We start from the raw sequence: 15594 nt of genomic DNA, 5'->3' as shown, positions 1-15594 counted from the left end.
AAAGTAACGTAAGACGTTAGTTACGTAGTAGTAAGTAAGTTAGAGTAGTAGTAGTAACGTAGAAAGGAAAAAGAAAAGAAAGAAGTAGATACTATATATATATATATATATATATATATATATATATATATATATATATATGTGTATATGATGATATCATTATAGTTATACAATTAAAAGTTTGAAAGATAAAGTCATAACCAACTCGGTACAATGTTGACTGTCTGTTGGCCCAGTTCGATCACGTGCAATACGGAAGGTATCCGCTTTCACAATGATTCGCCATCAATCATGCGTAAATGTTTTTTCATTCAACGTCGAGCCATTCGATGTCGATGTCAACATATATTCGAATCTTCGTCGTTCATGTCATGTTGGAAAAATGTCGAGAAACGGCGGCGCGGATGGTGGAGAACTCGATTAATCCAGGGTAGGAGCGATGCTACCGTTTCCAGTGCGTCCTAGCACCTGGCTTCGGCGAACGCGGGTGGGATCGTGTCGCGTTGCCGCGCCAGTGAGACCTTGAAGGTATTCGAAACCGGGGCAGTGTCCCGAAGAGAGGTCTCACGCAGTCGCAGTACGCGGGATGATCTAACACACCGAGCTGCCCTACATACAAGCTGCTACAACATCGAAACCTCGCGCTCGCGCCCTCAGCGAATTTAGATCAAAACCCTAGGTTCGAATCCCTCGAGAGAACGTGCCTTTATCTGTTATTCATGCATTTTCCTACAAATATATCGTTTCTTCAGATTAGCGTACCGTTATTAATACAACTGACTCTCGTCATTTTAAAAAATTATATCGTCGATCGATATTCTAAATTTCTAATTGTAAGTAGCACAGAAATCGAGGACAATCAAAATAGAAGACTTAAGAATTAATGAGTATGAACAAAAAAAGAAAAGAAGACATCCTTTTTATAATTAGAAAGGAACAATGTTTCAACTGGTTTTATTTATATATGAAATTTTTTGCTTTTAAAATTAATCATTAATAATTCGCTTATGTCGATACAATTTTACTTTAGTGATAAAATGAATCAAAATTTAGAATGATTATAAATTTTGAAAATTTAAATCGTTCATGGTTTCTGTTATTTGCTATTTAACCGCCAATTATCATTTATGATTGATTACGTTCTTATCTACATCAATAATTTCTCGATAAATAATCTGGAGAAAGTGCTGAGAAGATGCTGAGAAATCATAATTCGCGAACTGCATATAATGGCGACAAATGAATTAAATAATCTTAAAGTCCAATGATATCTATTCATTCTTTTTTCTTTCTAATGTGTAAGGAAATTATTAAATGCTGTCACATTTCAATATAAATCGATATAAAGACTTCTTATATCACGTCATGTACTTACGTTAGATTTCCTATACTTAAAAGATAATTTTTACTCAACGAAAATATTTGAGCAATAATAATTTTTGAATAATTAATTGAGTTATTATATTCCTTTTACTTATCGTGATTTCTAAGTATTTATATTTTGTCATATAGCTCATTCAGCACCTATAGCATGGCAATCCGATCAACATATCGCATCGCCGGATAACAACTTTGCAGCATAAGTTTCTTGCGAGAAAAATTTTTCAATATTATTATACATAATGCCTTAGAACCACTTAATGTTTTTTTAATAAAAAATTCTTTGATTATAATTATTTAATTATTGATTGATTTAAAACTGCCCTTTTTAATTAAAATATCAATTAAGATATCAATAATTTTTACAAGCGATCGAAAAGAAATATTTGATAAATATATAATTAAATAATATTTTTATTAAATAATATTAGATAGAATTTAATAATTTGAAATCCATTTAACAAAGATTTAAATCTTTCGTGAATTAAAATCCAGGATATAAGTAATGAAATTATATTTTTAAATTTAAATGATGAATAATTATATTTTTAAATTAATTAGAAATAAATATTATTTCATAATAGAATTAATTCAAGACTTGTAATTATGAATGTAATGTTAAAGAAAATTTTATTAAAGCGCCTTTTCTTGTCATTTCCGTTGAGAAAAAAGTCGGTTAAATTTTTTAAAGAATCCACTATTAAGCGTTATTTGGCAGAGACAAGATACGGAATACGTTACATCATGAGTGTTGAGAAAAAAAACGTGAATCCGATGTTTCATTAAGAGGAACTTTTATTAAAAGAAAGCTCATGGTGCAGCTGTGTTGGGAATGAAGTATATTAGACCTCGGATTTATTAGAGGTTCATTATCTTGTTAGCTATAATTTTCGACTATTTCTTCCCTCTCTTTTCTATAACAATCTGGTTAATGAAATTTAAAAGAGATGGATTTAACGAATAAATTATTGCCTTGGTCTTTATTCATTCTACCTTTTCCGCATCTGATCTTTATATTTTTTTTAATGAATTTCGTTACGTGAAAAATACTGATTCAAAAAAGTTATGTTGTAACAACATAACTAGTGTAATGTAATTGCTTAATCTTTTCACGATCGATTTTTTTTAAAAAAGAATTCCAAGAATTTAAAAAAATTTTTTGTAAAAAATATAAAAACAAAAATTCAAAATGAAAAAAATCCAATATAGAGGTTGCAAAAAATATTATATCTTCAATAAAATTGTATATTACATGCTTTCTGCGATCGTTGAATGTAGAAATAACGCTGAAACACAAAAAAAGTTTGTAGCGAATTCAATGTAGCAAATGCAAAATAACCAATATAAATTCTCGTTAAAAGTATAATTTCATTATCTTTTACTTCTACAATTTTGATAATAGCCGTCGTTCTATGTCCACCGGTGACACATGTGATTTAAACTAATAATACAATAGCACGGTTCTATGTCTTGGAACACGCTGATATTATCGTGATACACGAAAACAAAGTCGCGTGCGCGCGCATGTTCAGTTAAGTTACCATCGACCTGAAAATTCACAATCGTCACGCGACGTGACTTATTTATTTTTATTTTCTTATTGTAAGTACACTCTAACGCCAGAAATCTGTTTTAAAATAAAAAAAAAAGAATAAGAACCTCACTGGCCGAAAGTTCATCGCCGCGCGATCAATTTCTATGAATTTTCTTTTGAAAATAGCAATCCTCGAAGAGATAGAGGACATTCCGATATCGTTTGGTTACGGGGTCATGACTTTTCGATTGAAATTCCTTTTACTTCACTGACGTTACGAAGATCAATTATCATCGCAACTAACATGGTACCCAGGCACATGCTCAAAGATACATCAGCAATTTCTCTAGAAAGTGTACATCTTGAATAAAAAACAGAAAAAATATTAATTATACACAATTATTCTTCATCTCTAAATATTAATTTCCAAATATTATAATTTTAAATAATATACATTGCAGCAGTTTTTTTTCTGAACATTCATAAAATGCATGAAATATTTTGAACACAATGAAATCTTGTGTTTATTGCTCTTTTTGTAGCCTCATATAAAAAAATCATATTTAGTTTCAGATTTGAAATATGTCATTAAACTAGAGAGTTTCAGACACACTACATCTGTTACCTATTATCTTTCTCTTAGTCTATATGAATAATCATGACGTTGAGCAATATGATGAAACTTCTTTATGATTATTCATGAACTAAGAAAGGAAATGAAAAAACTGTTACGTTCCGTCGCTTGACAACATTTTCTTAAAAATACCGGAATGTCTGTGCCTTTCATTGCTCATACAGCATAGAATAAAAATTTAATAACGTACATCATTGTTATATAAAAGTTACCAGCATGGAATTTTGACTTCCGTATTTTTTTTCTTTCCTTTTATCTTTCTTTAAAAATTTTGATATCTTACAAAAATGTTAAATCGAGGAATGTGTAATGAGTTTATATCACGTCACTTGATAGCGGCCGCAGTCAAATTTCTGCATCGTAATTCGCATAACACGTCTCTTTACATTACAAGATGCATCAAATCTCATTTGAGTCGACTTGTCGCAACGGAGCGAAACGCGCGGAATTAATAATACAACCGGGACATTATTCTTTTAACAATAATCTCTTTATAACTGCATGCGTAGCCTTTATAGAGTCTCCCGAGAAGAATTGTTAGGTATATTTAAGCGCTGGTGTGAGTACGTGTGGAATTTCCACGACGTGGAACTTTTACAAGCAACTGAAATGTCTCTCGCGAATGATAAAATTCAAGATGTTATCATCCGCACTCGGTGTACAGGGTCTTATTGCAATGCACTTCCGCCGGAGAGATCCGACTATGTATATTTGACGATGACGAACGCGAAAGGGAAATCCCGCCGACTATGCTCCAAGCTGCGAAAATTTCAATCCTTCCATCCTCGTTTTATCCCCTTCGGCGATGTCTCACGTACGTACATCACGAAGTATACGATAAGTTTTCTCGCCCTCTTTCATCCAAGCATTCCTTTCCTTTCGAGTCCGGATATTAAAAAGAATCGAAGCACCGCGTTTCCATAACTCTGTAAGTCCACAGTTCGACACTCTACAAATTATAGGTGCCGTAACATTGACAAGCGAGATTGCATTTAACAACACAGAAAACATCATAAATTTGAGATTCATAGTATATACTATTTCGTTACAAGATGGATGAGTTTTGGAGGAAATATGGATCTATATTTACATTGTTTCGAGTACCTCAGAGAATTTCAAGTGAGACAAAGATAGATTACATGTAAAACAGGATCAGTAACTTATAGTAGCAATATGGTATAATAATAACACAGGGTCATTTATATTATTAATCCATTAATAATCTACTTTCTAAAACTTTTAGAGTAAATGTTACTCCTAAGAATGAATCTCTCTTAAAGATTGAGTCACTCTTTTCCAAAACTCGATTTTTACTCTTTAGAGAGTGAGATTTCACTTCAAAAAATAGAGAACAGATTTTTAATTTTTAATGTAAGAAACAATTAATGGTATTACAATTAACGATATAAAAATTAAAATATCATTTGTTTATAAATGAGGACCGTGACTAATAGGTTAATTACTCAAAACAGTATTATCTTATTAAACGTACAAAACGTATTCAAGTATGTATTTTTGTATTTTGTAGTTCTTAAAATAAGTCTACAAGTGATTCTTTATTTTCGATAGTATATTTTTAGCCAATTTCAGCTATCTGAATGATATCACCGCTGAATTATTAAAATCACATTTCACAAAGCGTGATATCTTGCGTATGCGTAAGTCGATAGTTATGTCGTGATTCGGATACCGTTTTCAGGCAATGCGTTTTCGCGCAATTCAAAACGAAATGTGAAAAACAAATAGTCGGCATTGGGAACGATACCGCAGAAGCGAAACTGCGAAATTCGCACAATGGGAAATTGTGCGGACGTCAACGCTGATTTATCACGCGACATCGCACCTGTACTTTTTCTCTTATTTCCTACTCGATAGGAAGGGTCCCAATCTGTCCGAGAACATATTGCAGTCCAGGGCACTGTCAGCGCGTGTCCGAGCCTATACGACGAGCTCTCGTCTTCGGCGCTTTATGGCAACATCATGGACTTCACGATTATTTCTTCGTACAGTCTCGCGACCGACGAGGTATTATATAGTATTATGGGAGCCTCATGTAATTATTTCGTTAAACGTAGTTCGGCATTGATTAACTTGAATATATTAAAATTAGTAATGTCATTCTTTTGCCGAATCTATATACTTATAGTAAACTTTTAATTTATGTAACTGTTATTATTATTTTTAATTTATAGAAGTAAATTTATAGAGATTGCCCGAATAATTGTCTCATTCTAACGTCAATTGTATCTTAGAAATGTTTTGTTGTGTCATAAATAGAAAAAAGTATGATATAAATAAATAACGCTCGTAGTTTGCACAACAAAACAATTTAAATATCAACTAAATATACGAGCAATACAAGATGTTTTATTAAAATCTTAAAATAATTTAACATACCATTAAAAAGAATAACAATAAACGTTTCGACTCACAGAGTTTTCCTCAATATAATAAAATAAACTTATCTATTTCACTTAATAATATTGCAAATCGAGAATAATTTTTTCATGTCAATTGATGAAAAAATTATTCTCGATTTGTAATATTGTTAAGCGAAATAGGTAGATTTTATTTTATTATATTGAGGAAAACTCTGTAAGTCGAAACGTCTATTGTTATATTCTTTTTAATAATATATTAAATTAATTTTAAGATTTTAATAAAACATTTTGTATTGTTCGTATATTTGGTCATTGAATTGTACTGTAGAAAAAAGTATTTTAAAAATCTAATTTAAATAAACATATATGTAAAAATGTTCTATTTAATATTCCTATAAAGAAAAAAAACATAATTTTTTAATTAAAGAAAATTGTGTCTTCTTTTAATAAAGAAAATCGTAGAAAATTTTTAAGAATTCTGATTAACTTAGATATAAAAAAATGTAAAAATCATTTATTTATGATAATCATTGGTTGGTTTCGTTAAAAAGAAAGTAGCGTTACTATGTCTTATGCCATAAATTAAAATACAGTTTTTGCTCGGAGATATTAAAACATTATAAAGATATTTAAGAGAGTTTCTTACTTTTTCAGATGTTGTTTGAACTTTTATGTTTTTAATAAACCACTTTCAATGAGTCCCAAATTTAATAACTTCTTCTTGATAAAGAAGAAAGATCCTAAAGGACTTTTTGATGACCCTGATCTTAACTTAATCTACGATCTGGCCCTTAACCTAAGTTGGCTCGACTCCAATCTAAAAACCGTGAAGTAAATTCCGTCGGCGAGTTGATAAAAAGTATTAAGTTGACATCTTCATTTACAGTCGTGATATATATCTTCAATATGGTTATTAAAGATTTTAACGCACTCTTAAAAAAATCAATAGGAAAATTTCATATATCTCAATAGAAACATTATCTTATTTACGCTAAAAATCCTTTTTATAATACATGTCCTTTGTATAATAATCGAATCAATGAGATGCGGGCGCATTCGAGAAGCGTCCGAAAGAGCTGTAATTCATTTTTAGTTAATCGATACTCAATGTGGCTCTTGCCATTTAATTGTCTCGTCCCTATAATTGAATCGTGTTACGGTAACGCTACACTTCTGAGTCTGCTAAAAAGCTACAAAAACCGTAGAATATTTCTTTCCGTTCTCATTAATTGTAAGCGAATAGTGCACTGTACTTATGTGGTGTAGTGTGGATCGTGGGGTCATAGCCACGCCGACGGTGCATATATAGATTATATCTGGCTAGCAGCTTATCCAATCGAGCGTAGACAGTGAAAGTAATATGCAGAGACGGTATTGTATGTGTATATTGCATCTATACGTATATGATACATAATATACACACGCAGACGGCGTGATTGTAAAAATTTGACATTTAAAATCGTGAACGTGACTTTGGGATAATTTGCTACTACCGGTCGATTAATCGGACCTTGTTTCCATAGTGGACAATTAAAAGCGATGATTTTTTTTTCTCTTTTATTGGCGACGAAGGCTACAGTGGAAAAAGGGTTGTTAATGCATGACATTGTGTGTTTCTGAGATTAACTTAACTTCCATCACATGCGATCGTTTTTCCGCGCAATAGACTTCAATTGAGACGATAGCCATAAAAAGGGTTTCACTTGCAAAGAAAAGTACTAAAAAAGTTGATAGGAGATATTCCGTTAAGTTACGAATTTGATGGGCGAATTTGATAGGAATTGTTCGAAATTGTGAGTTCGATAAAAGTCGAGTTACGAGAATTGTCCTTATTTTATTAACAATAGTTCTATTATTCGACGTTAGTTCAAAAGGCAATCACATTCACTTTTCAAACGTTTCTATTTGCTATTTCAAACAGTGTCACGTGTACATTCCTTGTATTAAAGATATGAATTTTGTAAAAAAATTTGACATGTAACTCCATCGAGTCAATGGAATGAAACATTTTGACGCACAAAAAGGCTCTAATGAAAAGGCCAAGGCTATTTTCCAGTTATTGCCTCAATTTTCATTCTGACATAATATCCATGATTAATTATTAATTACCATAAAACATAAATGACAGCTAACATAAATGACAGCTTTGAAACAAAAATTACATATTATTAACGGCTAGATGAATAGAAAAGTGAAAGCCTGAACTAATGAGATACTTGGTTACAATTGATCAATAACAGTTATCAGATTTTCAAGTTCGCCGAATACATGACCAAGCATTAATTTAAATAACGAAAAAATAGTAAATGGTCGCATTTATTATTTTTTGGTAAGCCTTATCAGTGGCCTTGTCTCTTTATTGAGAAATGTCCCGCTACGAAAAAGTATAAATAAAAATAATACACACAACTCGAATCGCTTTCCACGAAGTGGTGGCCGAGCGTTTATCACTATTATCAATCGTTATTGCATGTTGCATTAGAGTTATGAAACTGGTTCTACGTGCGTTAGCCTTTGTAAAGTGGCGCAATCGACATTTCTTTCGCCGTGGAACAGAAGGGAAAATACTAAGCCGCGGGACGATTATGTAATTACATACCTACGGACGACCAATAAACGGCTTTATGTAGTACGAGGCTATTTTTTCCATCTCGTCATAAGTTATTTACGTCGACGCGACGTATCAGCCATCCTAACGAACTTTAGTATCCCGAAGTTTATATATGTTGTCCGCTACCTTTTTGTCAGCGAAAAACTTTTCCTGATGGTAAAAGACTGGAGCGATAAGTTCTAAAGCTAAAGAAACAAAGACATTGATTTTATCTCAAATCGGTTCACTCTCACACATTCATTTTGAAATGGTTTGAAAATTCCGTACAAGTTCCGGCGCAAGTCACGTATATACGATCGCGAGTTATTCAGCGAAAAACTTTTTGAATGTCCCATCGGAAGCCGCCGGTTGGAGTGTCCGAATAAGAGGGCTTCCTCATGAAAAAGTGGATTTTGCGAAAGTTTTCTTGCGACGCGAAATCTAACTTCCGTCATCCGTGACGCGCGTACATATTAGCGCGACAATGACCACGATATTTTCGTCGAAGTTCTAAAACTAACACCGTACGAAAGTCCTTCGCTAAAATTATATAGCCGAAAGTTACAACTTAAATCAAGACTAGGCGAATGAAACGAAACTGTATTCGATGAAAGTGAATTTTTGAGCTTGAGATCCGAGAATCGGATTGCCGAATTGAATCTGAACTTTTCGAGGTCTCTTTAATTTTGTTGCAGTGCTGCAGTCTATCATTATCTTTTTACTTGAGAAGCTATATGCGTAATAATTTTATTTAAACTTTCATGTGTACTTCACGAGTCTTTGGGATCTGCGATATTACATTTGATTCAATATTATGAAAAAAGCATTTTATGTTCGAAAGTTAATTACTTCTATGGAATAGAATGTAGAATCTTCAATTAAACGATGAATATGCATGAAGAAAAAAATTTATTTTTTACATATATCCGGATGTTCTCTTTTGTAATTTTATAAAAGTTAACATGACTGGTATTTATAGTTAATTTTTATATTTGATTCGTTTTAATCCTGCTGACTCTGATCTACTTGATCCAAAATGTAATTCACTTTTTTATTAATATTTTACTTAGAAACGTTTTTTTCATTTGAAATATTTGCCAATTAATATAAGATCTATCAATATAAGATTTTTTTTCTGTAAAAATCTTTTATTGTTTATCTTTTAGAACTTAAAAAAACTTTTTTCTGATTGAAAATTTATTTTATGATTGAAAATTATGTTGACTTAAATGATATAATCGCATAATATAAGCAGATCAGCAGGATTGTGTACAATTTTAAGATTATAAATCAGTTGTAACAAAGCTGTATTAGCATTTTAAGTTTTTATATAAGACTCTTGAAATATAAGAACCGACTATAAACATCAGTCTAATCGTCTAGGCATCAAATGAAAATCTCTCGTTGAAGTTTATTTGATATTAATTAAAATGAATGAAGTTTAATTTACAGAAATTACCGATGACTGTTTCCCGCGAGCGTTAACATTCCTTCTCCCGTGCAATTCGTATTGTCTATTATCTCTCGCGAGTGGATGCATATTAATGCAATGCGATAGTCGGACTTGCTTTATCGAGAAATTACGTATTCGACGGAATAAATAATTATCGGCTTAACGATATAACGGCCGCGATCTGCACGGGAGGTTCCCTTCTATGCGACCTCGTACGTACACCATTCACTTCGTGCACAATACTCTATGGCCGGATTGTATTAGTCCGAACGTGTCGTCGTACGATTAGAGCAAGCGGAACATCGAACGAATTCGATAAACAAGCGTTTCGACATCCTCTGAATAACACATCTCCTATACTCCACTTTTGTTAAGCAAGCAGGACCAAATAAGCAAAATTGAAAAAAACCTATTGAACTATTTAGTGTTCATTTTGTGCTACAAAACATAATTCTGTATCATGCCATTTAGAAGATACTCGTGGCATTGCTAACTTAATATTAAACTAAAACTCTACCGCTGCAATTTTCGTCCGCGACGATTGTACGTTGCTATTTATTATTTGTAGCGTCGTGCATCATGCATCATGAGAGTTGACGAGAGCATGAATCGTCTCGTTTCGTTCAGCTCTATTTCATAATTGTTAGAATTTATGACACGATTGTTCGAAACCACAGTAGCGCGAAATCCGATCGCAAGCATACCATCGACTAACGATCACAAAGAGATTGGAATGGAGTCAGTCGCGGAAATCGAGAATAACCCTTATTTACACTTCGCATTTCTTGATGCGATGTTACATGCTCGATATTTATGAACGACCTTTTCTTTGATGGGTCTATCGACTCCTCTCTCGCTCCATACTGCGTAGTCCTATTATTCTGAGAACGCGATAAACTTTCCCGTCGATCATATTATACTACCAAATGCTTTCAATATTGTATTATGTGAGATAATTATTTATCGTATCATCAATCGCAGACAATGATGGATGGCTCTGAAAATTTTCCCTCTTTGTCTCTCTTGATGAAAATTCTCTTGTTTTGAGCTTCCTTCATTTTCGTGTACGGGATTAATTATTTTCTTCTCGAAAGAGAATATAATAGTCGTTGCACGCGTATAGAAAAGTGACGGGTAATAAAATTGATACACGCTGTCTGGCTTTTTTCTAAAAAATAGGTCACTCGGATTTATAATGTTGTAACTACCACACGATGATATTATTATTCAGATATTATTTCGTTCAAAAATAACGAGATTTTTAGAAAATAATTTTATTTATTTATTTATTTTATTTGTAATAGGAATAAAGCAGCGTAATTTTTCTCACGCTAATGACATTAAAATACGTTGACACAGCACAAGCATGTACTAATTAATTTTAAATATAAGTATTATTTTTTCTCTCTATTCTATTATTTGTGCCATCACGACATCCTTGTCCTCAAATAATCCATTTAAACTCACTTCAAACTATTATAATATAGGATACACTCAGTGACCCGCAAACTTCTGTTAATTAGTTCGTGTAATTAGTTGAAAATTGCGAATAGAATTCCCGCTTCTTGAAACGATCAATTTTTCCGAAAGCTAGCTATGTACGTAAGATTGTATATTGTACAAAAATTTGGAATGCATCGAATCTAATAGTCTTAGCAAAAAGTGACTCAAATTGTAAACTTTGTATTTTCTGTAAAAAATTAATGTTATATATATGAAATAATTAATTGACAATGAAGTTAAAGGTATTTATATTTAACAATACAATTTTATAGTTTAAATTCTCTCATTCCATCTTAATTATTTTTTAAACATGTCTACTTCTAATTGAAATAATTTTTTATCCAGATTCTAAGTTACCGCCAAACTTTTTATATTTCAAATACAATTTAGAAAAATTTCGAACTTTTTCATTTTATTAAAGAATACTTTTATATACATCCTTAAACAAATTTGCGATTTTTATAATTATTCGCGTTTGTAATACGATACAATTAGTATCTTCGGCAAGTATCCTTAGACTTAGCGTTCCTCGCTTTTACTCTGAGTATATTCGGCCTTCGTAAGTCGGCCGCTCCCACAGTAGTCTCTAAAAAGCCCTTCGGCGGCCGCCCGAAGTTCCAAGAGCGATACTCGAAATTACGGACTTGTACGGATACAATAAATTACGGACTTGTGTTTCAGCGTGGATCCTGGGATGGTTCATGTGCAAAGCGGTTGCTTATATACAGGGCGTCTCCGTGGCAGCCTCCGTCTACAGCCTGGTTGCGGTCTCTCTGGATAGGTAAGTGTTATTCATCCGCTTTTTATATCTATATATACAGAGATCTATATACAGAGATAGTGTGTGGATGTAGTACATAGTGGGAAGGTATTTAATATATACCTACTCTTCACGGACGCTCTAGATCGATAGATCGAATCGCGTATGCTAATCAAAGGCGATCAAAGAATCGTTTATATGTCGATCTTTTTTTTTTAATCTTGGACACTGAAAGTGAGATTAAGATTACCTTAAATTCAATAATTGAGTAACCATGCGCGTGTCGTTATCGATACCGAAGTAATTTGACAAGCCCCAAATTTTTACAAATAAACCAGTTATACGAACCGGATAAATTAAATGGAAAATTATGTATAATTATTTAGATAAGATACTGATGAATTCTTACATTATTTTGACGTGGATTTACAGTAAAGTACTAAAAATATACAAATCTTATCCTTATGTCTGATGAAATCTAACGCTTTTCTTGCGGCAGCTCCGTAACGGGTTCCACCGTGACATATTTATCTCTCATCAGCAATGCAACGCGCTCACGGACAATAATTATAGATCGCGGTGTAACGCACATATTATCGACATGTTTTCATTATGGTATATTCGTGATAATGGGCACACATTATACTCACACTCAAAATTTATCATATAATATATAATGTGGAATTAATAGGGGAAACAATGCGTTTCAGTGTGTAGTGTAATATATCGTAACATGTATCGCATTATCGGTATTATATTGAAGGTTTATTAACTATCGCTAATACATAGTTTTCACATCGAACTTATTTCATATAAAAATCACGTTTGCAGACATTGACTTTTATACACAAACGAAATGTGCGCGGCACCTTACGTGACACTTCCGTTTTATGAGAGAATAAAACGTAGCATTCGTATCTCATTCATGGTACAAATTATTATTATCTATTCGCGCGATGTATCATAAAGATGCACCTGTTCAATTGAATGGTACTGCGAAAGACCAGAGTTAAAAGCTCCCACTAAAAAAATTATCTCTCATTACAAATATAATGAAAAAAATCAGAGAGAATAAGTTGGAGAAGCGGAAAGTTATTATAGGTCGTATTTGAATTTTTTTGGAGAAAAATAACCTGATACCAATTTCACGCACACATTAGAAGATAAGACTTTTACCGTGAATCCGAGGAACAGTTTTATAGGATCTACAGAAACGATCGATCTTCTGTGAATTGCTTAGTGAGAGGGACCGTGCCAAACTTGGAAAATTGTCTTTCGCCTACCACGTGCGCAAATGTATCTTCCAGCTCTTGTCATGTGATCGACGATGCAACCAAGAGCGCTGAAAATATATCTTCCTCCTGTCCCATATGCCTTGCAACGAGAAATAGCAGGGAAACCTCTGAACCTGAGAAAAATCCGAGGGGATATCGCGCATTGACTGGACCTCGCATCGAATTTGCAATGTCATTGTTGCAATTCTTTGCAAACCATGCGAAACCTAAATTACACCAGCTCGTTTATTTGGCGAAATAAATTTCGCGCATGAGAGGAAATATTCTATTTGCGAGCAGCGTTATTTCCCCTTATTGGAAACTTTCAATATGTCGAATAAAAGCGGAGCTTCGATGCTGAAAATTTTACAGGATCTTATTTTCGTTACGATTTCTCGAAGGAATATATGTGCATCTGTATTGTAAGATATTGCTGCATCTAAAACACACACGCACTCATAACGTGCTCTCGTTATGGATGGTTAACTCTATCTCTAACTGCTATAAGAATCGTTGCGAAATTGAAGAGGATTATTTCAATGTTGTCTGTGATTTACCTAGGACATTAACGGCCGATAAATAATAGTACATTCAGTTTTTGTACATTGAAAAAAATTTTACTAAATTTTAATAAATATTTGTTTGAATATGATATTAACTAAATATTTGCTAAATGTAAATGCATATATTTATTTGATATAAGAACTATTAATTTGATTTAAATATCATTTTTTTATTGAGTAAATATTTGTTTATTTATTATAAGTAAATGTTTATTTATTACTATTTGAACAGATATTCATTAAAAGTTAGTAAATTTTTTTAGTGTATCATTTTGCACTGCGCACACATACACATATACACACACACACATATATACATATACACATACATACATCTATCAAGGAGACTCTAAAAATTGTCTCGATTTGACCTGCGATATTTGATCGCACTTGTCGTGCCGCTGTTTCACGACGCGTTCGTAATTCGAGTCATAATATCGCGCCGCGTTATTCAATCTGCTGTTAATTTACGCAACACCTTCCATTGATAAAAGTTTTATTTCACTTTCGTTTTCCGAACGAAGAAACCTCTGGAGACTCTTACTGCGGCTAGGATCTGCTGCTGCCTGATGTGTGGTGTTGCGCGAATTAAATTGCTCTTCCTCTAATTTCAGATTCGCTTAGCGAATGACAGGAACTATTCTAATCTCCGTGATTTCCCGAACCGTTGAACTTTCAATCGTAAGTTTCAAGTACGACTAGAAATAATTTAATTCGCAAGGAATAAGGTCTAAGTGGATAGTAAAATTTGATCAAAACTCGCGTTATTTAAATTGATCAAAATCTTGATATTTATTTACGAAGTATGTATGTTTATATCTGCCGAACATTGAATGATGTAAGTTAGCTAAGTGCTCTAAAAATTATAAGTAACAAAAATGACATTTCAAGTTTTTCTTTGTAAAAATATTATATATTAATATTATATATTAATTTCATTTATTTGATAAAAATTTTTTATGATTCATAAAGCTTTACCTGTAATTATTTAGGGAAACGCATCAAATATTTATTATAATTATTTAGTCAAATCTGGAAATGAATATTGAAATGATATTGCAATTGATAATTAATATTGATAATTAATATTGAAATGATATTGTAATATTGTGAAATGATATTGTGAATAACAAAAACGCGCGACATTTAAAGTTTTATTCTGTAAAATGGAAATATATAATACGTATGTACCATGTGTCGCATCAAATATTAGTATATCAGATTATTTTATAAATGTAATATCTTTTCTAACAGACCCTATATTTATAAAATTAATCGATCGATTATATTTTAAAATTAATCAATCAAAGAATTACATTTTATAAATTCTAAAGGAGGCATTTATAAAATAGCTTGACATACTGACCAATATATTGATGCAACACGCGGTATATTAATTTTATTTATTCCGACAGAAGTTTTCCATAACTCCTAAAGCATAATTATCTAGGAAGATACATCAAGTATTTTATGTAATTACTTAGTACACGGCCATTCTATTAATATTCTAAATCTTGATATT

The 15594-nt window shown here is 32.3% G+C and overlaps 1 protein-coding gene across 1 annotated transcript in view; it reads left to right on the top strand.

The window, feature by feature from the left end:
• LOC105619544 (neuropeptide FF receptor 2-like) overlaps window positions 1–15594 on the top strand; it is a 42660-nt gene that overhangs the window by 16621 nt on the left and 10445 nt on the right. The window contains exon 2 of the mRNA XM_012201061.1: window positions 12157–12256. Within this exon, the coding sequence (XP_012056451.1) occupies window positions 12157–12256 (100 nt within the window). The remainder of the gene's footprint in view (window positions 1–12156; window positions 12257–15594) is intronic.

The sequence above is a fragment of the Atta cephalotes genome, assembly GCF_000143395.1.
Source record: "Atta cephalotes unplaced genomic scaffold scaffold00022, whole genome shotgun sequence".
Classification (NCBI taxonomy): Eukaryota; Metazoa; Arthropoda; class Insecta; order Hymenoptera; family Formicidae; genus Atta; species Atta cephalotes.
The sequence above is the reverse complement of the archived record's forward strand: the minus strand, read 5'-3'. Positions and strand labels throughout refer to the sequence as shown.